The 27,895-nt window shown below is 39.7% G+C and overlaps 2 protein-coding genes across 10 annotated transcripts in view; one reads left to right on the top strand and one right to left on the bottom strand.

The window, feature by feature from the left end:
- Spg11 (SPG11 vesicle trafficking associated, spatacsin) overlaps nt 1-4,781 on the top strand; it is a 75,938-nt gene extending 71,157 nt beyond the window's left edge. For 7 of the 9 annotated variants that reach the window (XM_074065859.1, XM_074065860.1, XM_074065858.1 and 4 more), the window contains 5 exons: nt 1,118-1,286; nt 1,690-1,778; nt 1,965-2,120; nt 2,899-3,050; nt 4,231-4,781. In XM_074065859.1, the coding sequence (XP_073921960.1) occupies nt 1,118-1,286; nt 1,690-1,778; nt 1,965-2,120; nt 2,899-3,050; nt 4,231-4,411 (747 nt within the window). In that variant the 3' untranslated portion in view covers nt 4,412-4,781. Of the gene's footprint in view, nt 1-1,117; nt 1,305-1,689; nt 1,779-1,964; nt 2,121-2,898; nt 3,051-4,230 lie in introns of those variants that run through there. The other 2 variants (XR_012445440.1, XM_074065862.1) reach the window with 2 other exon arrangements.
- A 564-nt stretch (nt 4,782-5,345) lies between these two features.
- Eif3j (eukaryotic translation initiation factor 3 subunit J) lies at nt 5,346-26,850 on the bottom strand. Its single transcript, XM_020163747.2, has 8 exons — nt 26,693-26,850; nt 26,509-26,612; nt 16,967-17,021; nt 16,417-16,508; nt 10,586-10,700; nt 8,110-8,271; nt 6,775-6,848; nt 5,346-6,427 (listed from the first exon to the last, which is right to left on the bottom strand). The coding sequence occupies exons 1-8, from the start codon at nt 26,736-26,738 to the stop codon at nt 6,296-6,298; spliced, it is 780 nt and encodes a 259-aa protein (XP_020019336.1). The 5' UTR covers nt 26,739-26,850; the 3' UTR covers nt 5,346-6,295.
- Nucleotides 26,851-27,895: the final 1,045 nt, after the last annotated feature.

The following is a 27,895-nucleotide window of genomic DNA, read 5'->3' as shown; positions in this document are numbered from 1 at the left end:
TTTGAGAGGATTTGCAGGGGACCATGGAAAAGTATGGTACCAGCCAAGTTAGGAAATGAGTGCACAGCCAGGGCCAGAAATGCCAAGGAGTGTTTATGATGGTGACCAAGGAGGAGGCTTGGAAGCAAAGGCCTGACTTGCTCAGGCTCTGAGCCTAATTGTCCCTAGCAGACAGGCTGACACAAGCCATCATACAGCCTGTTTCCAAATTTCATTGTCTCTGCTTATTTCACCTCCTGAAGAGTTAAAAACAAAAGTGTGCTTTTGGCTTTTAGGAACCTGGAGCCAGCCAAGCAAAATTAAGAAACAAAGCAGAAAAAAAAAGTCTCTTTAATGCTTGACTAGTTTTGGGACAGACCAGTCCTGGTGACAATCCTAGATGCAGGTCCAACTTTAGGATCCACCAGAGGGTTTCTTAAATTGTTTTTGAGGCAGTTTTGTTTCTGCATTGAATTATTTAATAACTTTTTTTTCTGATTACAAAAGCAATGCATATCCCATATAAGACATTTGGAAAAGAATAATACAGAAAAAAGTCCTCAGGGTCTACCCACCATCTGGAGACAGCCACTACTTACAATATAGCATACGTTCTTTGCACATGTACCCAAAAACGCATATACATATTTATATGTTTAACAAAATTTATATTGTGCTGTGAACATATGAAATAGCTTGCCTTCGTTGGCTAAACAGTAAGTGTACCATGATATTTATCAAATCAAGATAGTCCTCTCCATCAGTTTTAATGGCTACAAGGCATTTTTAGCCCTTATTTTAGACCTCTAGATGGTTTATAATTAATTGCTATGAAACATCTTTGTTACATTCACTTTCCTCTGCTTATTTCTTTAGGATAAATTCCTAGAAATGGAACTGTTAGATCAGCATATGCATACATATTTTTAAGTCTTCTCTCTGAAAGGCTTTACTGTTCACACTCCAGTAGCAAATTACAAGCTTATTTCCTTATACTCAAAATACTATAAATGTTTGTATTGAATTTTGCTTGTCTTTTCCTTCAAATACTTTAAGGAACTTGCAGAACCAAGGGACTCAGCCAATCCTGTCCTGCAGTCCCTGGCTGAGACTTTGGTACTTCTTTTTTCCTGGACAGAGTGGTACCCTGAAGACAGCCCTGCTAGACTACATCAAACGCTGTCGCCCTGGGGACAGTGAAAAGCACAACATGATTGCTCTGTGCTTCAGCATGTGCCGGGAAATAGGGGAAAACCACGAGGCAGCTGCCCGCATCCAACTGAAATTGATCGAGTCTCAGCCCTGGGGTGAGCAAGGTCACAGCTGCACCTCTAGAGTAGTGCTGCTAGCTATGCAAGGTTCTTAGGGCCAAAGGCAAGACTTAGTGGGAGGGGGTACATGGAAGGCATTGGCACCTTGGGACCAATGGCCTAAGCATTCTTTGTATCATCTACTGGGAACGATGGTGCATGCTGATGCATGTAAACCACCTTTGGTGTTTCAGAGAGATGAAATAAATGGGGCACCAAATCCTACTCTAGAGTGAAGGTACACTGAGTGTGTACCACCTCTAGCCTAGCAGCTTTTGAGAGACACTTGCCCTGTGAACATGGCCAGTTCTCTTCTGGCCCACCACTGCTGTGAGTGGGCAAGACTAGCTTGACTTGGGAGCCAGTGAAGACTCAGCAAGTGTCCTTTATCTTCCTGCAGAGGACAGCCTCAAGGATGGGCCCCAGCTGAAGCAACTGCTGCTAAAGGCCCTGACTTTAATGCTGGATGCAGCAGAGAGTTATGCCAAGGTAACTGCACTGTTATTCCACATTGGCCTTGGGACTAGGTGTCTTCAGTAGTAGGCAGTATTTTCTTTTGGGTTTGGGGCTCTTCCAGTTGAAGAGGTAAGGTGACATGGGCCATGCAGGATCAGAAGGGGGTTCACAGAAGAGATGGTAACAAATTTTTTCTTTCCTTTCACCCTCATCCATCAGGACTCCTGTGTGCGACAGGCCCTGCACTGTCACCGGCTCACCAAGTTGATAACACTACAGATTCACTTCCTGAACACTGGCCAGAACACAATGCTTATTAACTTGGGCCACCAGAAGCTGGTGGACTGTATCATGGCCCTACCTCGGTTCTACCAGGTGAAAAAGAAAACCCTACCCAGCAGCACCCTCTGGTGTCCCACTCTTGTGACCTAGAGGTTGAGTGTCTTATTTAAGGTTTCAGAGTTAGGGACAGACCAGGGCACTCCAGTTCTTAGTTGTCTGATATTACCACTAAGAGGTGACTTTTTTCTCTTTTGCTGAGAATTGAACCCACTTACTTACAAATGCGAGGCCAGCACTCTACCACTGAGCCACACATAAGCCCCATTTGATGTATCTCTCAGTAGCATATTGTTTGGGCAGAGGTTAGAGAATGGTGAGATGTCACCGTCTCCTTTTCCCCATGCTATTAGGCCAGCAGAGAGGCTGGCACACTTGGCTCCTTAGTTAAGGTTCAGAGACCATCCCGGCTAGTCCTGTAAGAATCTTAGATCCAGCATTTAGAGAATGGTAAACCTAGGTTAGTACTGGGAGTTGGGGCTGTGCAGAGATTTGTTATAGCCCTTAAGCGAACAGAGACTAATATCAGAGAATCAGCCATTTCACTGTTCCTTCTACAGCTGAGTTAGAAGAAAAACAATAGTTATTCTTTCTCAGCAGTTTCACTAATCCATTGTGAGGAATAACACAGGCTATTTGGGGTTTATGAGAGGGCAAATACCAAACTAACACCAGACTTTTACCAACTCTGACACATAGAGCCTTTTAACATAATTGAGAATAATTCACTGTGAGTGTATTTTCTATAAGTTTGCTTTTAATTTTATATCACATGGGCTCTAATGGCTTCCTCCTTTACTTTCATTCTTTTAAGGCTTCTATTGTGGCCGAAGCCTATGACTTTGTTCCTGACTGGGCTGAAATTTTGTACCAAAGAGTGATTCTTAAAGGAGACTTCAATTACTTGGAGGAATTTAAGCAGCAAAGGTTATTAAGACCCAGCACATTTGAAGATATTTCAAAAAAGTAAGTATTAAAAGTTGACTATAAATCAGGCATAGTGACAGATACCTGTAGTCCCTGTTATTCAGGAAGTTGAGGCAGGGAGAACACTTGAGGTCAGGGGTTTGAGACCAGCCTGGACAATACAGTGAGACACTGTATATCAGGGGAATCTCTCCTTGCCTCTGCTTTGAGGTAAGACAGGTAAAGAAATTTATGGCTACCTGGGCACTGGTGGCTTATGCCAGTAATCCTAGCTACTTGAGGATGAGGTCAGGAGGATCATGCTTCAAGGCCAGCCTGGTCAAAGTTTGTGTGACCACCCCCATCTCCAAAATAACCAGAGCAGAAGACTGGAGATGTGGCTCATGTGGTAGAGTGCCTGCTTGCATGCAAGTGTGTGAAGCTGAGTTCAAACCCTAGTCTCGTGCAAAAAAACAAAAAAAAGAGGGCCTATAATCCCACCACTCAGCTGGGTGAGGCAGGACTATTGGGAGTTTGAGGCCAGCCCAGGCTACATAGCAAAACCCTATATAAAAATTTAAAAAAAAAAAAAAGCATGGCAGGGCATGCCTATGACCCCAGTTACTCAGGAATTGGATATTGGGAAGATAGTGATTCCAGTCCAGTCAAAAAGTTAGTGAGACCCCATTTCAACAAACAAGCCAGGCATAGTGGAGCACAACCCTAATCCCAGCTCTAAGGGAGGCAAAGGTAGCAGAATTGAGGCTATCCCCAGGCAAAAAGTGTAAGACACTATATGAAAAGTAAACTAAACCAAAAAGACCTTGGGGGCATGGCTCAAGTGACAGAGAGCTGGCCTAACAAGTGCAAGATCCTGAGTTTCAAACCCAGTACCACCAAAACCAAAACACAACAAAATAATCTAATCTTTAAGATTTATGCAGATCAGTGAGGACAGTTTGCTTACGATTTTTATACTTAAAATGGGAGGAAACTCAGCTTGCCTGAGGTGCCAAAATGGTAGCCCTAACCCAGAAGTGCCTTTGGTGTACTAAATTTATTGCCATTAAACTGAGTGCTGACATTTATTATTGATGAAAAAAATTTATCACAGGTTCCCAATACTAGTGTGAGATAATTTCCCAGGCTATAGCACCCTCTCCTCTACAGGTGAAGGTCAGAGCTGACCATCCTTTCTAGATAACAGTATTCTAACCTGCACCTTCTTGTTTCTGTCTAGATACAGACAACATCAGCCTACCGACATGGTCACAGAAAACCTGAAGAAGCTGCTCTCATATTGTGAAGACATCTACCTGTATTACAAGTTGGCATATGAACACAAATTTTTTGATATAGTAAATGTGCTTCTGAAGGACCCTCAAACAGGCTGCTGTCTGAAGGACATGCTTGCAGGTTAGACGACTACAAATATGCCTGTTTAGTACTGACCCAAGCTCTGACAGATGTCCATGATCCGAGTAGAATGCCTTTGAGGATCATTGTTATCTGAGTTGACAAAACCCAGGAATATATTACATTCGTTCTTTGTGGGTCATGGGTAATGAAGGAGAGACTTCACAAAGAAACTCCTATTTGAAGTGATTGTTCATCTGTACCATTTCATATGGACACTAGTATTAAGATCAAAAGCTTCTGCACTAGGAAAGAATACCTGTGCCTGAAGATTCCAGTTTCAAAGAAATTTAATATTTACACAGTTAAGGAACAGATGATACATTTTCATTGTTAGAAACTGATCTTTCTGTAATAAAATAGATTTTAAATTCAGTGTATGTCATTATTAATGCTAAGGAAATCTTAGCCCTTGTCTGCCTTCAAACGATATTTACTGTAATTATTGCTGTATAGTCACGGCCTTCTATTAATTCCTCAAGTCATTTAGATGGTCCTGTTTTCCACTTAGTAGTCTACAGAGCTTTGAGGTTCCTATGTCCTATGGAAGAGAAATTAAAAACATTTTTTGTTCTGGTTGTGACAATTGGGGGAACAAAAAAGTCTACTCATAAGCTTGGTTAAATCACTTAGGAGAAGATCTAAAGATTGCCAGATTTATGCATACATTGGTACCCAAATTGTAGACTTGGTTACTCCAGACAGTTCTTCTAGGTACTTAACTAGGCCTTAATATCTAAACAAAATTATTTCCCAATAAATAGAAGGCAGCCCATCTTTGTTGCTCTATAGTAACTACTACAGACCTGGCAAATCACTCATTTTAAAGCTGTAACTATGTCAAGCATTGATTAAACTTTAGTACGTACACAGAGATCTCTAGTCCCAAGAGCTGTGTTCTGTACTCTCCAAAAATATCTCTTGGGAGGTAACACAAAATTTAAGTCCTCACAATAGTGATTTTATTAAATTAGTTGCTTTATAAAACATTGCAGATGTCATAATTGTTAACATAACAATTTACCAAACTGTAGTTAACTGGTGCAGTTTGCTGAGCATGTTTTATAAAGGAAAGGAAAGGAAATGCCAAAACCCTGTTAAAGTTGTTCATTGCAGTCTGTGAGAACAAGAGATGTTTCTCAGACACTTGAATCAGGCAAATAAAAACAGGTAGTTTCCCTCCCCCATCTGAAGCACTCCATCAGTAGAAGTAGTCTGATAAATAAAAACTATAGACAGTCTATGCACTGGAGAGATTCCACAACTTGTACTGTGATAATGGAGGTTTACCTTCTTCAGCTTCAAAGTTGGAGGGTTTTGGTCATAAAATTTTAAGTATCAAACTAGTACTTTTCAGCCACAGTATCTTCACTCTGAGATAAGCAGTCTTCTTCACAATGTATTTAATATCCTCACGCTCAATTTTAAGACAAAGCAATTTTAATACTAGGTGCACACCACATGCCCTTGCTTGCAAACTGCTTTTCTTGACAAGCTATGAAGTAGTTCAAGGAGGTATGGTTAAGGCTGTATTACTGAATGGTGCTGGTAAATACTACACAATTTTTTGTCATGTTGCAACCTTTGTTTCCAATTTAGTGACTGCTGCTATGGGATCAGATAGCAACAATGACAACATTATTAAGTTTGTTTTGTTTTAAACTATGATTTAGTAGCAGTGGAGGTTCCCAATTTTAACCCCTTGGCAGCAAGATCCAAGTTCCCTCATTTGCACATTAGCACCTAAGTGTCAAGGGGTTAAATAACCAGCACAAAAGATACTGCACTTCTGATTGTAGCATTTGGCAGAACTGAAAGGAAAGGAAGTTGTGCTACATGTTGAAGGGATTGTGGGCAACAGAAAGAAGACACCAGGAGAAGATAAAATGTCACATGAAGTCTTCATAGTCTTGTACATATCCTCCATCATAACCACCATAATCTGCCAGATCGTCTTTCATGGTGGCCTTTAATCCCCCTCCAGGAACCACGCCTTTCTTCTTCTTTTTGGCTTTGCTTTGCTAAAGATGAAAGAGAGTTAATTCATGAGACCTTATCTGCTATGGGTATTTTATCTGGTATAGCAGCCCTCATAGAGACACTAAAGCCTCTGGTCCCAGAAAATCTCGTTCTTAAAGGGAGAGCTAATGCCTAACTTAAGGGATTTCTATTAACTCAGAAAAGAGGAACACAAGCACGTCAGTACACATGATGCAGTGGACACTGCATTCCTGGTTGATTCCAACTTAAATGGTTTTGGTAAACTGCTTTGAAGTTTTTGACAGGTTCCTCCTGCGGCTATTGAGAATAGTCTGCCCACAACCCCATCCTAATGCAATAGGCATTTCTCTGCACAGCTTGCTCTTACCTTTTCTTGCTTCTGTTTTTCACTGCAGAGCACAGTCAATGAATTGGTAATCTTTTTCAGGTCATCAATTTCCACTAATTAAAAAAAAAAAAGCTAATCACTAAACTTTAATTTTTGAAAACTACGTTAAAAACAAAATAGAAATCCTTCTACAAGTGTTAGAAGTAACTCTGAAACAGCTGTGAAGTTCACTTTTTAAAATGTAAGGTGGTAAGGAACCAGTCTAGCTAGGATCCCAGATCAGAATTCACTACTTATAGTAAAATGGTAAACTCAGTAACAAAAATTCATAATGACCTGTAATCACCAACCCACCACTGCTCAACCTTAGAGGAACTGTCTTTATAGCTCCTAGTACTCCCTAACTTTCTTCCTTTCTCTGTCTAATCAGACAGAACGGGATAACCATGCCGTTCTGGAGCACATCCTCCATGCTCATTGAGGAGCAGCTAAATGAACATGGAATGACAATTCTTAAACTGGAAGGTGACAAACTCTTTTTCTAGCACAGGAACTACAATGAAAAGTGATTATCTCAGTATGCTACCATGTGACAGGCCTGTTTAGGTGACATATCCTCTCATCCCCAGAAATGAAAGTATTAACCTGAAGATTGCTTTTAGCTACCAGAAAATAGTCAGTTCTGGGTAAAGAACATTTCCAAAAATCAGGACAAATAGCCCAGGTAGAATAAAATACCACCTCTGGGTATATCAGTGACCAAAGTTAGAACTCCCATCTTAGCATTTTTCAAAATCCAATTTATAATTCATTATGTAGTACTTTTTCTCAACCTTAAAAACAGTAACTACTAGCAAAACCAGTCCCTTCCACATTAGTGCGGCACCAGCCATGGCTGTCACTCCCATGAAATGAATGACTTCTTAGGGTGTGGCACCATAGCCAGAGTCCCAGAGAATGGATGCCAGCTCTGCTAAACACCTTGTAGCTTGTTCTCAGGCTTTCTTATTTATAAAATAAATAGCTGAAGTCTTCCCCCAGCTCTAAAATTCTAGGAGCCCCCAAAAGGTACTCTGTAGCTTCTTTCAAGAAATAATTGGATAAAAGAAATAAGCCAATGTTTTATCACCAGCTTTGGTCACAATGCTAGATGTCTCTTTGGGAAGCCACTGTAAGGCAGCCTGCCTCCTTTGGCAAAAGCTCCCAACACTCAAACTGTGTATGTAAAACAAAATTTCCAAGGTATATGCTAAAGAGAAAATCCTGAGTCTATGTAACAGCATTCGAAAAAAATTTTAAAGCCCCTCCTGTCTTCCAGAGTATGTTGTCCATACTAAAATCTACTCACAGCAGCTATAGAATAGAATTACTTACATGAAATACACACATCTCGAACTAAGGCTTCCAAAAAACTGGCATAATACAGTGACTTTTCATATTGTGTAATTTTATCTTTTAGTAACTTCCCAAACTCTGTGAAATCATCTCTTGAAGATGGGTTCATAGCATCTATTCCATAAACTGTATTATTAACACCTGTAGGACAGAAGAATCACTGAAAATATTAGCAAAAGATTTTTTAAAAAACTTTATAAGCCAATTACCATCTGAATAAACCTATTTCATTCAAAAGCAGGGACTCTTAACTTGGGCTCATTGGAGTCCTTGGATACAGTTCAGAAGAGTCTGTAAATGTGAATAAGTAAAAATAATATTTCTTGATTTTTCCTAATCTCTAATTGAGCTTTCAATTTTTAAAAACCAATTTATAATTCTAGGCCAAATCACAGTTGTATTAGCAAATCCAACTTACCAATAGAGATCACTGGTACTTTACCACGTTTTAGTTGTTGCAGATATATTGCCATACTGTTCCATCATTCCTTTCAAAATAATATTTATTAGACCTGCCACTGGATCTACTTTAATACATTAATTAAAAATCACATACAGGCTGGCGATGTAGCTCAGTGGTAGAGGACCTGCACAGCACGTATGAGGCCCTGGATTCATTCCCTATCACAAAAATAAATAAATACACATAATTCTGTGCCACAAATTTGCTATTTTAGTATTCTGGTACCTGTTTAAATATAACACATAAAGTCCTATGTGTTGCATGTTGCATTATACCTATTTAAAAACAAGGGACCCATAGGATTCACCAACTGATTAGGAGTCCATGTCACAAAAGGGATGCTCTTGAAGGATTTGTCCAACAACAGCCCAGAGTAAAGTGGGGAAGAGAGACAAATGCAAAATGTGTTTACCATAAAAATAACCAGCTAACTTCAGCAGAGTTAAACCATGTGTTAAATCTCAACAGAAAAATTACTCTGGTCTAAAAATTCTATGCTAAAAAACAAGTAGGCTCAATGTCAAGTAAATTAGCTATTAATATCAGATCCAGCATTTTAGTATGAGAAATACAACAGTAAAACCCTATTAGCCAAACAATGAATATATGAATGCATGTTTTTTACTACTTAATGTGTTTCTATGTCCCATACTAGATTTTGTATACACTGAGTAAACCTGCAATGTGGGCGGCTTTGACATCCTATGAAGACACAGAATAATGGCCAAGTGCCTCTATAATTAGGAGTAGTTTTAGGACCTGTCAAGCATACATGAACATCCATAGCCACTCTTGAGATCACAAGAGACCCACTGGGAGATAGGGTCTTATTTCCCTAAAGAAAGGGGAACAATCACTAGTCAGCTTTTCGATATGCTTTAGAAAAAAAGGAGGGGAAAGGCCAGAATAACTAGATCCTTCTTGCTTACAGATTTCCATTTCAGTTATTTAACTGCTTCAATGTGGTCTTCTACTCTGAAAAGTATTCAACACCCAATAATAACAAAGTTGGTTAAATGAAACAGAAGCTTTGTTTTTCTGCCATGTCTCTTTCTCTGCCTCTGTGTCATGTAACTCTCCTGGAACACTCTGAATATGTCTATTTATAGGATCTTGCACATGTCTTTTATCCACTAATCACAGCTGAAGACATGGCAGACAGGAATGATGGCCCTTAAAAGATTGGGCACTCTAAGGGCCAAGAAGGATCACAGAAACAAACCCACACACAAAAGCACAACCAAAGATGAATGCCCCACCTGGACCTACTGTCCAAGTTTTATCTAGATTTAATTTGACAGGCTAGACCCACAGGCAGCTCAGTGTTTGAATTTCAAAGTTACAAACCTCAGATTCATCCAGAATTTATTGAGCTGATATTTTCTAGGCAACAGCAGACTTAATTCAGCAGACTTTTTCTGAGATAGGGTCTCATTATGTAGTTTCAGGCTGGCCTCAAATTCAGGCTCCCCTGCCCCAGCTCACAAGTACTGGAATTACAGAACTGTACTTTCACACCTGTTAGGTACAATAACTTATTTTGATAGTCTTTTGGTACTTCAAAACCTGAGTATGTGTCTCACTTCACCTTCCCAATGAAGTAATAAATATACTCAATATCTAAGTTAGACATGTTTTCTCTTGCACTGCAATCACACTGAATTTTTTTTTTTTTTTTTGTGGGTGGTACTGGAATTTCTATTTTGGAACTTGCACTTGCCAGGCACGTGCTCTACCTCTTTAACCATGCCCCAAGCCCTTTTTGCTTTCATTATTTTTTAAAATAGGGTCTTGCTTTTCTGCTTGGGCTAGCCTGGACCATGATGACAAGGCACTGTAACCAGCTTTTTATTATTTGAGATGAGATCATGGGATCTCATGGACATTTTTGCCAGTGCTGGTCTCAAATTTCAGTCCTCTCAATCTCTGTCTCCCGAGCAGGCAGGATTACAGGCGTAAGCCACTGTGTCCAGCTTCACACCCCCATCTTACCAAAAGTTTCTTTTGCTAATTCAAGGTCCGACTCTTCCTGTAATTTTTTTAGCCGTAGCTTATCTGCTAATTGTTCTTCTGGCGTTAGCACTTTAGGGTCTTCAGGCTCTTCTAACTAAAATGAAAGAGTACAAAAGTCTTAAAAAATCTGGATTATATTTCTTTACAATATGAATTTTTACATAAGCACTTATAAATAAGCAAGGACTTACAAAGAGATTATTGTATTTCAGACATTCTTCTGAACACTTTAGATACTCTATCCCAATTGTACAGATAAAAAAATGAAGGCACAGAGGAAGATGGGAGTTATTTCCATATCCTTTTTTAAAATAAGGAGTTGAGATTGTGGGCAAGGTAAAAATGGCACTCTACTACTAAGACTATATTGGAACAACCTGTCTAGGGCAACATGGAAGCATATATCAAGTAAACACTTCCATATGCTTTAAGTAATTCCACTTCTAGATAGAATCTTAAGAAACCTAAAATGCACACAAATATTTAATATCCAACGAAATATTATTTATAATTTTAAGTAACTTTAGGGTTATCCTAAGTGTTTAACAATGGCTAGAGCAGCCACATCCATCAGACATTTAAAACACCATGTTTTCTTCAAAGCATAAGAAAAAATTTTTCTTGTATACTATATTGAATAATTATAAAAGTATAACAAATGTGACAATAACAAGAAAGCAGCTTTCACTTATTTTCTAATCCAATCCCTTTGAAAAGATAACAATTTAATGTCTTTTCTATATACTGTGATATAATTTTCTACAAATATGTGTATTGTTTTACTTTTAGAGAAAAATCTTGATAATATGTACTGGGGGGGAAAAGTGAAGAGAATTTGTGCTCTTCATGGTTATTCCTGACTGCAGTTTTTTTGTTTTTCCAGTACTAGGCTTTGAACACAGGGCCTACACCTTGAGCCACTCTATCAGCCCTTTTTTTGTGAAGGGTTTTTTCAAGATAGGGGCTCCAGAACTATTTGTCTGGGCTGGCTTCGAACCTCGCTCCTCCTAATCTGCTTCCTGAGTAGCTAGGATTACAGGCATGAGCCACTGGTTCCTGGTTTGCCTGTGCAGTTTAAAGGTTTCCATTCTGAAATGTGCTTCTGAAATAGATCACATTTATTTCTCATAGAGATGAAATGAGAAGTTAGGAAATCTCAAAACACTTTCTCGGTCAGGTGCCAGTGACTCATACCTGTAATCTTGGCTACTTAGGAGCCTGAGTTAGACAGGATCGCTGTTATACCAGCCTGGGAAAACTGTTCTTGAGATCCCATCTCCAGAAGAACTAGAGCAAAGTGATCTGGAGGTATGGCTCAATTAGTAGAGCACCTGCTTTGTGATTGTGAAGCCCTGAGTTCAAACTCAGTCCCACCAAAAAGAAAAAACAATAGCAAAAACTCACAAATACTTTCTGTAAGAAAAAGGCAAACTTTTTGATTTGACTGTCTTAGTAGAACTGGACATCATTACATATTTTCTGCATCAAAACTGGAAATAACTAAATGTCTGGCCTAAGATAAACTAAGTACACAATTTGTCAATATTTGTAAGACTACAAGTATGTATGACTTGCCGTTTACTCCACAATCCCATGCTTGGGACTTAATCCTACAAATGTGGATGTGACCACTGGCAATGACAATACATACATGGTTATTCATTGACGTATTATTTATCAAAGAAAGGACTGATGAAGGGCACCAGTAATCCTAGCCACTTGGGAGGTCAGGAGGATGGTGGTTTGAAGCCAGACAAATAGTTCATAAGACCGTATCTCAAAAATACTCAACACAAAAAAAGGCTGACAGAGGGATTAAACAGACCAAAGTAAAGTATACTCATAGCAGGGATACACTGAGAAACCCCTTTGAACATAGACTTAGATATTAATAATGAAAGACAGGACTGTAAAACAGGTACAGTGTATATGTGCATGGGGGGGTACTTGTGGGAAGGGAGAGGGTGAATGAAGACTAAGGTGAGGGTAAATAGTTGATGGACTTCATATGAAACAGAACAAATCTCTTGCAACTGCTTTAATGGGGCAGGGAGGGGGTTCAGGAGAGAGAATGTGGGGGTGATGTAACCAATGTATAATATAAGCTTATTTGGAACTGTCACTATGAATCCCCCTACACAATGAATATATCCTAATGTTTAAAAAAAAGGGCTGTCAGAGGGGCTCAAGTGATAGAGCACATGCCTAGTAAGCGAAAGGCCCTGAGTTCAAACTCCAGTGTACCACCAAAAAAAAAAAAGACTGATTAAAAAAAAAAAAATCCAACTCTCTATCAATAGGGAACTGGTAAAATAAATTATCGTGCATCTAGGCAATGGAATATTATATAGCTACTAAAAAAACTGAGTTAGAATAGAGCAGAAATGAGAAGACTTCCCTCCCCAGCTTTATTAAGGTATAATTAACAAAACCTGTATATATTTACAGTGCACATGATGTTTGACATATTATGTATACATATTGTGAAATGATTACATCAAGCTAGTTAGTGCATTTATCACCTCAAAAACATTTAAGATCTATTCTTTTACCAATTTGAGACTTCTGAATATGCCATTTTTGTAGCTTTGGTTTAAATATAAATACAAAAGAAAAAGAACTCAAATTAAAAACAACTGAGACAAATTACTCTAAAGTATATACCTAACAAAGGGAATGCTGGAGGTGTAGCTCCAGCATTAGAGCGCCTGTCTAGTGTATGAAGTCCTGTGTTCAAACCCCAGTACCAAAAAAGGGGAAAATATTCAAATGATATCAAGACTTAATTATACATCCTTCATAGAATATATTCTATCTTTTTTTAAAGTGGGATATATTATAAGTCCAAAAGAAGTGTAAGGGAATCCTAAACTTCATTGAGCAGTTTATAATATGAGTAGCAACATTGGTATTGTAGAAAAAAGCAAACATTATGTTAACATTATTAGAAACAAGGACTTTCAGTGTAAGAGAAAACACTGATATGAACTAATGATTACACTCATACATAACTTATTTCCTTGCTTCATTCACCAGAAGGGGTTTCAAAGGCAAGGCCACCTCAGTACTAATGAGTAATCACAGCATTTAGTTGGTCTCTAAATACCATTTCCAACTAAAAAGAACCTTGAAGTGGCTAATTCCAGGTCTGAGGAAGAGTTTACCAAGTGAGCCTGGACCAGAAATAAGTAAATTTTCAAAGACTAATGGGATTCTGTCAAAAAGATGAACACAGAAACCAGCTTAAACAATCTCTTATTGGCCAAATTTGAACATTAAAAAAAAAAAATCACTGTATCTGAGTAAAACAATTTATAAAAAAATGTCAGCAGGGTACTGGATTACACCTGTAATCTTAGCTACTTGGAAGGCAGAGATCAGGAAGACTGAGGCTCAAAGCCAGCCCCAGCAAATAGTTCGAGAGACTGTATCTTGAAAATACCAACACAAAAAAAGGCTGGTGAAGTGGCTCAAGTGGTACAGCGCCTGCCTACCAAGTGTGGGGCCTTGAGTTAAAACCTCAGTTTAAAAAAAAAAAAAAAAAAGCTGCTAAGGAAGATGGCTGGAGATGGGCTTAAAGTGGTTACTTTGCTTCTTCCCAAAGCATGTCCCAGGCCATGTAATAAATCTCTTTTCTCTGCCCTTAACAAATTAAGGCAAAACAAAAACAAACAAACAAAACAAAACAAAAAAGGAGAAGAGAAAGACAATAAGATAGCTTAATTGAAGAAATAATGGTTGAAAACTTCTCAAATCTGAGGAAGGAAATGAATATCCAAATTCAAGAAGCTCAAAGACTGCCACCAAAAATGATACCAAAATATACATTATAGTTACTCTGACTATCAAAAGTCAAAGTAATGGGAAAAATACCCTGCCAAATAATAATCCTAAATCTGTAATTATTGTCCTTGAAAACTGAAGGGACAAATAAAGCAAATTAAAAAAAGAAAAGCCTGTTTACTCAAAACAGAAAAAAAATATAAAACCTCTCATTTTTCAGCGCTTGGAAGTATACCCCCTCTCTCCTTACTGTGAAAACTGATATAATGAAAAGAGTAAAACTTTTTCTGTGCCTTTCCAATACACATCATATTCAAAGTAACCAAACAGCCAGGTGCTGGTGGCTTACACCTATAATCCTAGCTACTCAGGAAGCAAAGATTAGTAGGATCAAAATTCAAAGCCAGCCCAGGCAAATAGTTCTCAAGACCCTACCTCAAAAATACCCACCACAAAAAAGGACTGGCAGGGTGGTTCAAGTGGTAGAGTACCTGCCTAGCAAGCATTAGGCCCTGAGTTCAAACCTCAGAACCACCAAAAAGAAAAAAAAGGGGGGGGGAGGGAGGGATGGCTCAAGTGCTAGAGCGCCGGCCTAGCAAGTGTGAGGCCCCTGAGTTCAAATCTCAGTAGTACCTAAAAAGGGAGAAGAAGTCAGAATGAGAACTGTCAACATTCTGCAATCCTTAATAAAGTATTTGGGTAGTAATAATCATAGATATTGTAATGAACGGGCGAGAAATTGATGCGAAAGTCAATTACTTGTAAAAGGATAAACATAATGTTATAACTGAGGGGTAAGTTTGGCATCACCATGACCCAGTCATCAATTTTAGCATCAGTAACAATAGGACAGATACTATATGACTTCTGATATGATACAATATGAAGCACACAACAATACTTCAAAGGTATTCCAGTTTAAAATTTCTAACCTGAATCTAATCAAAATTTTATACTTAACTGCCAAGTTAGAGGAAACTGCAATTATGAGGAAGCAACCAGATACACGTAGAACGTAAATGTTCTACAAGACAACTAGGCTGGTTTCTTCAAATCAGTGGAGGAAAAAAAGAGAGGGAGGCAAAGGAGGGAGAAATGAGAAGGGAAAAGGTGGAGCAGGGAGAAAGAGACACTCTAGGAGACTTAGGCTACATTAACAACCAAATATAATGCATGGTCCTCATTTGGATAAACCACCCCTATTAGACATCTTGGGATTACTAGAAAAATAAACAGAATACTAGATTATATTAAAAATTTACTGCTCATTTAGTAGTTTGTACTATTGTAATCATGTGAGAAAAATCTTTTCTCAGAGAGGCATACTGAAGTACTTTTAAAGGTGAAACATATGCTTGTAATTAAACTCCATCTCAAAAACGGGGGGGATACAAATAGTGCAAAGATAAGAAACCAGTATTTATTTAAGATAGAGGGAAAGATACAGAAGTATAGGGTCAGCAATGCTTTTTAATAATTTTGATTTTTAAATCATAAAAATGTTTTTTCTATTAAAAAGCAAATAAGTTAATAAATAAGGGCTAGGAATGTAGCTCAGTGGTTGAGTGTTTGCCTAACATGCATGAGTACTCCAGTACTGCACCAAAGAAAAAAAAAACAAAACAACCCCACAATATATCCTGATCCTGTGTAAATAATCAAGAATAAAACGTTTACATAATAATACATGGCACAGAAATGGACACTTTTTGTATTTCATTTTGTATGACTACTGCAGATAATCACAAGTAGAAATAACTGTAGGTGGACTGGGGATATATCTAAATCTTAGTGGTAGAAAGCATGCCTGCTCCTGAATGTTTGCCAAATCTTAGAAGGTATTTTAATAATGAAACTTCTGGGTATTGTTTTTGTAAAACCCACAAATCAATTTGTTTTAAGATTCAACACTTACCGTCTTTTTAGAACCTTTAAAATTGTTAGTAATATTTGTAGCCTGTTAAAGACGCTGTACCACAACTGATATAAAAATTCCGTATGTATTTTAGAAATTGAGCAGAACTTACTCTCTTTTTAATTTCTTCTTGCCTTTTCTTCTGTTGCCGTTCTCTCTCTTTTATCTTCTCTGCTATTTTTTTCTTTTCTGAAATTTTTATTTCTGAAAGTAAAGTAATGTTTTATTCAGTTACATTGAATACTTTGCAGTTTATGGATGAGACAGATACTTGAATACTTAAAGAGACCAAATCTTTCCCAGCTTTCAGATATGGTGATATACTGGAAAATAAGAATGGGAAAGTTCTGGGACTCTTGCTTTTCCTCTCTAATCTGATCCTACACATTCAAACATCTCCCCCATATTTCCCCACCATCTTTTAAGCTAGACTGACATCATTCAACTATAATGCCACATCCTCTACTTTCCTCCTTATGGAAAAACAGCAGGTATGTAATCTGAGTATGCTCTAACAGGATAGAGAAGAGATGCAGGAAAGAGAACACAGAGAAAATGGAAGGATGCTTGGTTTCAGAACACTAACATTTTCAATTTTCTGAGCATTCTGTCATTGCCTACCAAGATATATAATCAACAATAGAGGAGCACCAGTGGCTCACCTGGTTTTACTTCTGCTTCCTCTTTTTTTTCGTCGTCATCATCATCCCAATTATCCTAAAGAAAAGGACCTCCATTAATTCTTGCATTGCTTTTCCATGTAATCTTCATTATCAACCTAACTCTATAGAAACAAGCTTACTGATAATTTTTTTGGTACTACATTAAATAATGCAGGATGAACTGACATCTTTATAATGCTGAGTGCCCTAACCAAGGGTTACCTTTCTTTTAGAAGTAAAGTTTCCCTCTAAGAGGTTTTTACACATTTCTCTTTAGGTTTATTCCTATGTATTTCTTAAGTTCCTAAGTTGCTTTTGTAAATAGGGTTTTTTTTTTTTTTTCCTACTGTAACATATCCTCTAACTGGTTATTTGTGTAAGGAAATGCTATTGGTTTTTGTACTATTAATTTTACTTTACTGAACTGATTTTTATTACTTGTATTAGACTTTCTAAGATATACAAGTTGAGCACCCCTAATCCACAAACATCTGAAATCTTCAATGTTTCAATCCAAAACTTTCTGATTACTAACAAGATGCCACAGATGCTTGATTTATTTTTCTCTTAATGCCACACTTTTGCCACAACATGCTATCTTTGAAAAAATATAAAAGTTTTACTTTATCACTTAAATTAAGCACACTGTATAAACTTATTTGGCGGAGGATTATAAATTTTACAACTTTGCTTTTGGGGTACATTTGCTTTTGGGGAGGCATATTTTCAGAAAATTAAGGGCAGGCAAACAGCAAATTACACAATTTAAACACAACTGATAACAGAGGACTGAGGGCTTCTCAGCAGCTTCATCCAAGCTGTGTAATCCATGCACAGGAGTTTAAAATTTTTATTTTGAAATTTCTCTTGACTTTTTTCACCCATGTTTAAGATTTTGATTTTTTAATCATTGCTTGTTGACTGTGCTTGGTAAAACCATTTGTAATAAACCCGTGAATAAGGCAGGATAATGTATAAGGTTTCATTATTTTTTCATTTAGATCCCTGGTCCAACTGAAGTTTTTCCTTGTGCACTGTGCAAAGCACATATCCGATATTTTTTCCAAATGGCTAATCAATTGTCTCAGCGTCATATGTGAAAAAGTTCCACTTTGCCCTAAGATTTATCATATATTAAATGTTCACATGTAATTGATTTATTTCTGGGCTTTCTAATCCTATCATTTTACTGTTTCTGCCTGTATCAGTGCCATACTGTTTTAATCACAGAGGCTTTACAGTATGTCTTAATGTCTGCTAGGGTTAGTTGCTCCTTATAACTTTTTAGGCTTCTTAATGTTTTCCTGGCCATTCTTGAATGTTTGTTTTTCCATATGAACTTTTATGCCAACATACCTGACTCCATAAAAAAAGTGATCTGCATGGGTTGGTAGTGTGGTTCAAGTGGTAGAGTGCCTCCTAACAAGTGCAAAGCTCTGAGTTCAAATCCCAGTACTAGCAGCAGTTGCGGGGCGGGGGGGGGGGAGGGAGGGGTAAGCATTTTTTCCTTGTTTTGTTTCGGTATTTGGTGGTATTAGGTTTTGAATTCTGGCCTCAGCCTTGCAAACAAGGCACTCTACCACTTGAGCCACACCTCTACCTCTAGTCCCTTGATTGGTTTTTTTAAAAGTCTTTGAGATAGGATCTCACTATGTAGCCAAGACTAGCCTGGAACTAGCCATCCTCCTTCCCCAACTTACCAAGTGCTGAGACTACAGATATGTACCACATAAAGCTTTGCAGTTGTTTTAAATGAAAGAGTGAGAGGGAGAGAGAGAAAGAGAGAGAGAGAGAGAGAGAGAGAGAGAGAGAGAGAGAGAGAGAGAGAGAGAGAGAGAGAGAGAGAGAGAGAGAGAAAGAACTGTGGTACTGAGAGTTAAACTGAGGGGCCTTGTGGTTGGTAGGTAGACATTCCACTACTTGAATCTCACTGCCAGTCCTTTTTGCTTTTATTTTTGGAACAGGCTCTTGCATTTTTGTCATGGACTATGATCCTCCTATTTAAACCTCTTGCAGTAGCTAGGATGACAGGCACCACTACCATGCCTAGCTTTTATTGATTGAGATGGGGGCTCACAGATTTTTTGTGTGGACTGGCCTTGACCAACAATCCTCCCCATCTCTGCCTCCCAAGTAGTTAGGATTACAGTTGTGAGCCACTGTGCCAGGCAAGACCTTTATTTTCTCAGTTTACCAAGTGTATCCCATACTCAAGCAAATGAGTCATTTATTTCAAGCTCTATTCCATTCAATACAACCCAGGTCAATGAATTAAATCTACATAATACTTAAGCCCAGTATTAAGGAAGAGTCAAAAGCTAATTAAACATTTATTGTTCCCACTGCCTAACCTGGGTAGGGCACTCTGAGGTAGATCTATTCTGTCTTTTCTATGTCTAACTCAATCACTGAGAAAAAATATAAAGCAGTGTTGAACACAATTTTCTAAAGAATCCATAGAATTTTAGAAGATTCAAGCTTAATAAGGACAGAGACAGCCCTATATTTATATCGGGCTTTAATCTGTAGGTAGCCTGCAGATTAGCTCAGCTGCCTTAGCAAACGCCAGGCACACTATGACACACCGTTTGAAGCTGAGCCACTGGATGGCAGATGCAAAGCAGGAGGCCCTGACGCTACTAGAAAAGGCAGAAGCTGACTAATGTGCCACAACTATGACACCAAGCTTCTAATATATAGCAAGATACATCATAAATCTAAATCAGTCTAGGCATATAAATGAACTAAGCCATGATTCTTAATAAAGACTGTTAAGTCCACCAAAGAAATTAAAAATCCAGTATCTTGATTAAGGCTGCTGTGGGTTCTGAAACAGCATTATATAAGAGTAAATATATTTTTATAATCATCTTCTTCGCAATTTAACCCATGGTTCGGAGTTTTAACAGATTGAAACAAATCAACTAGTCATTATTTGAATAACTAAGATACTAGAGTTAGAAATTAGGATCAAATGTTTATATTGCCTCGCTGGTTTTCCTAAGTGCTTATATCAAAACACTGCAATACAAAAGGAATCAAAAGAACTAAAAATAAAAGTTAAGTACCAGACATTTTTGTTGGAAGACTGGAATCTGTGATATGCTGCTTAGGCAGTACTTCAAAGAGGACATGTGCTTACCTCCAGGGAGTACATATTTACAACCCTCCAATATTAGTGATAATAAGAACAATGGCACTTAACTGAGAGCTCACTTTGCACCAGGTATGGTCCAAAGAGCTTTCTATGTAGTAACATGGTTAATCTTCACAACAGTCCTGAAAGTAAGGTGCCATCATCCTCATTTTACAGATAAAGAAGCTGAAGCCCAGACACAGCCATTATGCAATCTCAGTAAAACACAATGAGGAGACCTGTTCTTAATGAAGTGTCACCGTACGTAAACATAACTTCTTCTTGGGGTCCTGAAATATAACTACCTGGAAACTAAGTCCTTTCCAACCAAAATCCATTATTTCTATATTAGTGGAGTTCTCCTGGGACCACAGGGAATCGCATCAAAAAGCAAGTTATGGTACACACTAAGATAAGCCACAGTGGTATTAATTACCCACCTTCAAAATGAGAATGTCCTATAGTGGTTTTCTGTAATTCTAAAGAAACTGGTTTAGAAAGTCTCTGGTACTAAAAGGCTAAGAGGGGACAAGTATGGCTGAAAATAAACAGCTCTATCACAAGACCTTCAGTATAGAGAAGCTAAAAGAGAAGGATTTCTGTTCAATTTTGGTGCTCCTCAGTTCCCCTTCCCAGCACTACCACTGCTCCCTCAGAGCTCATTCACACCAACTCCAGGTCACATCTCTGCCAGTGCCCCCAGTTTCCCCAACAAAACATAAACCTTATCTCATACTCCCATCAATGCAGACATAATGAAGCTACCTAGAAATTATTCATTCCATCACATAATGGATTTTAGAAGCAAAAGGAGTAGTTCCTATCAACTCCTGGGAAGAGTAATGATACCAGCTCCTCCATTTATGAAAGGTAAGCCCCGTCTGTGTCACCCTCATCCTAAGCTGCAACAAATCTGCTCTAAAGTTCTACTAAAGTAGCACCCAGTCCTTAAGGGGAGCCTAATAATGTCAGCAAAAAGAGACAGGTCACACCTGCAAATAGCTGTAACCACAGAAGGCTAGGTTGCTCTCCCCAGGACCTTAAAAATTTTTTTCCCTTTGTTATGAAATTATCATGTGCCCAAAAAGTAAATGTAGTATGAAATGTCTGCCACAATGCTCCAGAAAAATCTGCCCAATTTTTCTATAAACTCAAGGACTTTGTAAATGTTGGCCAAAATTTCAGATAAAACATAAAAAGGTTTCCTAGAGAAACACCCAAAACAAACACCAAAAGAGTGTAACCCACTTCAAAAGAGCCCTAAATGGCTAGTGGAGTGGCTCAAACCTTAATAGCGATGCCTAGCAAGCATGAGACCAAGTTCAAGCCCTAATACTGCCCCCCCCCCAAAAAAAAGCCCTAAATGGTTATTTGGTTCAAGAAACTACCTATCAATATCCAATTAAAAACCCCTTTTTGCCAGACGGCAGTGGCTCACGCCTGTAATCTTAGCTACTCAAGAGGCAGAGATCAGGAGGATCACAGTTCCAAGCCAGCCCAGGCAAATAGTTCCATGAGATCCTAAATCTTCCAACTATGATATCCAATTCATCTCAAAAAGAACCATCCAGTCTGCTCTCCTGAAATGGTTAGCTTTTTTAGAATAGAAGTTATTTATGAATTACTTACTTATCTATACTTTTGGCCCTGCAGGTATACACCCAACATCATTTGAACCATTTCTCTGAAAGAGATGGCTGCTTTTTAAGCTACTACCCAGTTGGGGTTATACCTCAGTGGCAGAGTGATTGCTTGAACATGGGCAAAGGCCTGGGTTCGATCTCAGCACCTCAAACAACCAACCAATCAACCAAACACCTATTCCCAACTGAACACGACTAAGTATTAAAACAGAAAAATTTTAAATGCTAGTTTCTTTTTATTTCTAACAATACAGCTAGCAATTGACTGATTTTGTCATTTTATAATATGCAACTACAGAATGTCACATGCAATGGAGAACACACCTAGGGCTGAAAATGCTTTCCAACTTAAGCAAGACATATTTATAGACTGCCAAACAGAAGTAGCTTCAGAAGAGCTGTAAAACTGTTTTGCCCCATAGCAATAGCCTAGGAACTAACAAATACTCCTGCCCATTCTTTTTTTTCTAAATAATTTCACTTAGAGATAGCATAATCTCTTGCTGAAAAAAAGCCTTTTTCTGGTGTTCTGTAAAATGTGCAGGTTCTAACTTTGAGTGGCCTCAGAACTCCAAGATGAGATCCCGGCTTCCCACAAAAGGTAAGTTTTAAAAGAAGTCCAAATGTTCTACTATTCTATCAGAACTATGCTGGTCTCTCAAGCCAAAGTACCTGCCTTAGTAAATTCTACTTCTATTCATTAAGTTTGGCTCAGCACTCAATTGTGTTCCATCTCAATGCCTCCCTGTCTCAGATTCAGAGTGGTTTTCAATCAATTCTATTTTAAATTCCTGGCTAAACAATGTCAAGATCAAGACAAAGGAACACTAAACAAGTGGCTTATTTATTTTCAATGGTCCAGCATGACAAATCGGTAAATACTTCTTAATACAAAACACACTCCCTAGGGTTGGACAAGTGGTTAATTCAGTGGCAGAGTGCCTGCCTAGCACATGCAAAGACCCTGGGTTTAATTCCCAGTACTAAAAACTAAAACTAAAAAGCCTCCTAATTCAAAACTTGCTAGTCTATAAAAACTTCTAGAATAATTGCTAGGGAAATGATATGACTAGGCTTTTCTTTAAAATGATCTGGTTGGGGAGGAAGGAAATAAGTACTATAAGGGAAATAAATTTGGCCATGGACTTATTAAATGTTTTTGTTTCTGTGTATTTTTAATTTTTTTAAAGAAATTACACATACACTCTCTTCAAGATATGACTTTTTAACAAGATGTGGTGGCACACACCTGTAATTCTAACACTCTGGAGGCTAAGGCAGGAGGAGCCAAGTTTGAGGCCAGCCTGGGCTCATACTGAGACCCCACCTCAAAAAAAATTTAATTAATTAATTAAAATTAAAATATAGATCATGTACTCCAGAAGTGCTCTTTTCCAATGTTTGAAAAACGTCCTTGCTCTGGTATATTTAAACTATTTATTAATTTGGATAGGATACTAATAGAGAGTGAACGGGCTGAACAGGACAGGTGGTATTCAACTGGGTCAGTTCTTTAGTATCTCTTATAAAGAAATTCTATACTACAGGTATAGAAACTATGCCTGAGATGGTTAACACAGCCAGAAGTTTCCTTAAAACAAAGTTCATGCACCCTTCAAATAAGCCTAATTTCTAACTTCTTGTATTGAAATGTTGGGAGACTAGTAAAAGCTATGTTGTCCCTGCTTCCAGTAGATACTCCCTACTCAATCAACATTCTACGCATCATTCCAGCAATGAGGAAAGTGTCCAAACACATATATCAAGTGAACAATTCCTCCACTGCCTCTGCATGACATCAGAATAGTAATAAAAGTAAAATAAAGCTAGGGAGACAGAAGAAAGCATGCTCCCTAGTTCTCACCTTTTCAACTGTGAAAAAGCACAGATAGCTTTTTCCTCAATGAATATTAACAGTTCTAGTTTCACCCAAGTCTGACTCTGTCACTGCCAGACAGCTGTTTGAAAAGCCAAAGAGAACAAAATACTCATTCTACTGAAAGAAAGCAAATTACTGGAGCAAATTATTATAACAAAGACCTTAGGTTCCCTTTCATTGATAGGATATTACAAGCAACGTTAAACTGCTATCTGAAAAGCTTAAATATTACATACTGACAAAGTGAAGAATTTATACTATTTCTACATACTTTGCTTTTAAAAACTTTGTTAAACTATTTTATGAGATGGGATATTGCTGTCTTGCCCAGGTTGGTCTCAAACTCCTGGACTCAAGTGATTCTCCCATCTCAACCTCCCCAAAGTGGTGGAACTACAGGCTCTCACTACAACACTACAGTTAAGGACTTTAACTCACATACTGAATTAAGGACTATGATTATTCCTCATAATGACAACTAACCCCTGCCTGCATCTTCCACAAAAAGATTTAAGTACAAAAACATTAGAACTTGGAAATTTGGTGATGTAACAAAATTCAATTCTAGACTGGCAACCAATGAACAAACAAAAGTGTGCTTGATAATCATGGTTTTCCATTCAAAACACAAACCTCACAATAAAAAAGATACTATGGAAAGTCCTTAACTCTTCTGACCTTGGAAAATCAAAATGTGGTACAAATAAGCCCCAGATACTAGATCTTAATAGCCTAAACATATTTTCCAATAGCCAAAAGGATTAAGATGAAGTGACATGAAATGACAGAGAAATAACATTTATTGAATACCTATCAGTGCTAGATAGCCCTGCTTAATACTGGACATATGTCATTTAAAATTCAAAACAGGGCTGGTGGAGTGACTCAAAGTGGTAGAGTGCCTGCCTAGCAAGTGTGAAGCTCTGAGTTCAAGCCTCAGTAGTGCCAAAAATAAATAAAGAAAATTAAATGTAAAATAACCCTCTGGTGTAGGTTCTATAATGATCATTAGGAAAAATACTTGGGTATGGTCACATATCTAGAAAATGTCATGGCAACATTATAAACCCAGGTGAGTCTGATTCCAAAACCTAAAAACCAAACTACTCCATGGATTCCATATTGTGGAAATCAATGGAAAACAGTATTTCAGTCCTGGAATATAGCAATATTCAGCTTCCAACTTCCAAGATCAACTTCAAACATTGCATAAAATTGGTTATTTTCACACAAAAACAGTTTGCACTGGAAGAGTGGCTGGACAAGATGGTCTTTACAGTCCCTTCCAACTTGTGAATCTCCAAAATTAGTTCTAAGTGATCAGAATTATATATGCCAGGATCAACACCATTTGATCCCATAATTCCAGGTAAGATACTTCATAATCAGTCCAGATTATACTATTCAAACATAATTTTCTGGGACTTCTTTCCTCAATTGTCTGATTTTTTTTCCTTGCATTTAATTTATTCCTAATTTTCGTAACATGTTTTAACTGCCACTTCCACATAGAAAAAGCGAAAACCAAATCTGAAGTAGTTTCAAAGGTGAAAATCTGCTACAATGTGGCTACATCTTGTAACAAGGCTGAAAAACAATCCATTCTCATGTTTATACAGCAGGTGAACAAAGCATCTGGGTATTCTTGGTCAATAATAATGCAACTCATTGATGAACTCCAACCTGTGCAAAGTCCACATCACCCCCTGAAACTCAGGCTTCTGAGAAACTGGTCATCTCCCTCCACAAACTAGAAAGAGAACAGAAAAATCCAAACAGTACTATCAAGTTCATTCAACCTAGGCAAAAGGATTTACAGGGTACTTGGTTTACAACGAAGAGTATAAGTTAGGAAAGCAAAACACCCACTTGGTTAATCAAAACCAAGAAAAACCATTTTCCATTTCATACAAAACATTATTTGCACAAATATAACAAGATCTGCATACTTTTATTAATAAGGATCTGCATTTCAGAGTTTTGCAGCTACTTAAAACAATGCGAAAGACAGTATCATGGGAAGCCATATGAGTCTCAGGAGTTTTCAAAAAACAAATGGTGAATATAGGTTGAGATTTACAAGGCATAAGAAATAAAAATAATAAACACTGGCTCGTGGTCATCTACAACCACCAAATCGTCTTCAGTGTTTTCCTAGGCCTCACGTGTAAATGAGTAATTGTTAACTCTCCATCCTTCACAGTGCTGTGTGAACGACCAAGCTCTCTGTCCACCCTCTGCGGTTATCTCAGTGCTCAGTTCATCCTATTTACCACAGGGTAGGGGGAGGGGAGGGCTAAAAGTTCTTTTACTTTACAGCTTCTATTTGTTTAGAAAGACTGAAATTAAGCCAAGTTATTTCACTGACCTAACCGCGGAAACAAACTATAAATGGACCTTCATTACTGACCCCCTGGGGAGGAGACGTGAGCAAGAAAAAGGCAGGTGGGTTTCCAGCCTTTCCATATGGGATAAACCATGGGGCTCAATTTCCAACCTGCAGGTTTCATTCCGTTCACAGGTTCCGGACTGCGCAGCTTGCACGTGGGCCGCGGCCCGATCGCTGCTGTCACCTCTCGCCGCCAGTTGGCGGGTGGGATCCAGGCCCGAGAACGGACCCTCAAAGAAGGGCTGGAGCCCGGGCCGCCATCGCCCTCGGCGAGGGAGAACGGGTGGACTGGCTACTATCTCCAGCCCACATGGCCGGCGAGCCGAGAGGACGACGGCACCGCCGTGGTCCCTGTGCTCGCGCCGGGACCCACGGCCCGCAGGCCCGGGCGGCTCCCCCAGGCCCAGAGTCCTCCCGTCGGCCCGCCTGCCTGCCTGCTCACGAGAGGCAATCCCGCCCGCTCCCGCGCTGCCCGGTGCCCTGGCCCACATCTACCTTGACGTCCTCGTCCTCGTCTTCGCCTTCCCAGCGGTCCCCGCCGGCTGTGCCGCCGCCCCCCACCTTCCGCACCGGGTCTTCCACGGAGAACGTGTCCGCGTCTACGGAAGAGAGCGAGCTGCGTTAGTGCCTGCCTCGGCTTGAGGCCGTCCAGGGCCTTGTCCCAGGAACTTCTGCTCACCCCAAGAGTCAGAGTCCCCCGCCGCTGCCGCCGCCGCCGCCGCCATCTCGAGCCGGGTGCGAGCGTGTGCGAGAACGAGCGCAGCGGAGTTGGGGCGGCGGAGGTGAGTCACTCGGCCTGTTCTCGTTGGCCCGCGCGGGGCAGGCTGGGACAGTGGCTGACTGAGGCGCGCCGGAGCCGAGGCCCCGCCCCCGCAGGAGGCGCCCGCGACGCACGCGGCGGGAAGGGGGCGTGGACCGCGGCCGGCGGAGCGCGGGGAGGGGCGGGGAGGGGCGGGGCGTGCAGATCGGTCCCGCGACGCGAACAGTCCTGGAAGCTCGTGGGGCGGGGAGACGGCTCTCCCAGCCTTGGCCTCCGGAAGGAAAAGTAAGTGCGGGAAGGTTAGTAGGGCGGACACTTGCCGGGCGCTTGGCCCTCACATGTCCTCGCCGCTCCTCGCCTGCCAACCCCAATCTCGCCCTGCCCCGAGGCGCGCGCTCCCTCTGGTGACAGCCCAGAGTTGCTGGCGAATGCAGGGAAGCGCGTCCCATCCTCTCTACACCACCCACGCGGGTGGTGGCTTGACCTCAACAGCATCTTCCCTCTTGAGGGACATCGCCCTCCCCCGGAACGGGCGTGCGCGAGGCTAGGAGCGAGTGGGAAGGGCCGAGGGCCGCGTTCCTTGGCCGCCTTTTATCCAGGTGCGCGGAGCCAGCTCGGGGCCCGCTGTCATCAGTTGGCCGCAAAGAGATGGAAGACTAACCCCGTCCTCCGGGCTTTTCCTCTCCAGTGAGCCCTGCGAGGCCAGCGCATTGATTCTTAAGCTGAACAGCTTCGGAACTCCTCCGTCTCTGCTAGGCATAAAAGCTCTAGCCTGATCCTCAACCAAGTAGTATAAACAAATTTCGACAGTGTGATGACTGTAACAAAAAGAAGCATTATGAGGTTAAGCGTAAAAAAAAAACAAAAAAGGCAACATTAACGACATTAACGACGGTGGAGGTTGCAGGAAAGGTTTCCTGAGGTAGTCTTTGGGGAAACTGGAGTTTTGAGAGACCACGTGAAATGTGCTCATGTGCATTTTCCATAGAAAGAACACTTGTAATCCCCCATCTGACTTGAGCAGCGCATTCCGAGTAAAACAGGTAAACTCATCGTGAAGGGCAGAAGAGGAACCAAACTTTTTGCCCCTTGGGCCACTGGGCTCCCCTTGTAGGGTTTTAT

Source organism: Castor canadensis, chromosome 2, assembly GCF_047511655.1.
Source record: "Castor canadensis chromosome 2, mCasCan1.hap1v2, whole genome shotgun sequence".
Taxonomy (NCBI): Eukaryota; Metazoa; Chordata; class Mammalia; order Rodentia; family Castoridae; genus Castor; species Castor canadensis.
Note: the sequence above shows the minus strand (reverse complement) of the source record. Positions and strands in the feature narration are given on the sequence as shown.

Excerpts from the sequence above, each read along its gene's own strand:
- Eif3j (XM_020163747.2), bottom strand. The coding sequence starts at position 26,738 with ATGGCGGCGGCGGCGGCGGCAGCGGCGGGGGACTCTGACTCTTGGG. Across the intron at positions 26,613-26,692 it reads GGGGGACTCTGACTCTTGGG|ACGCGGACACGTTCTCCGTG; the intron begins GTGAGCAGAAGT and ends TCTCTTCCGTAG. Across the intron at positions 17,022-26,508 it reads ACGAGGACGAGGACGTCAAG|GATAATTGGGATGATGATGA; the intron begins GTAGATGTGGGC and ends CCTTTTCTTTAG.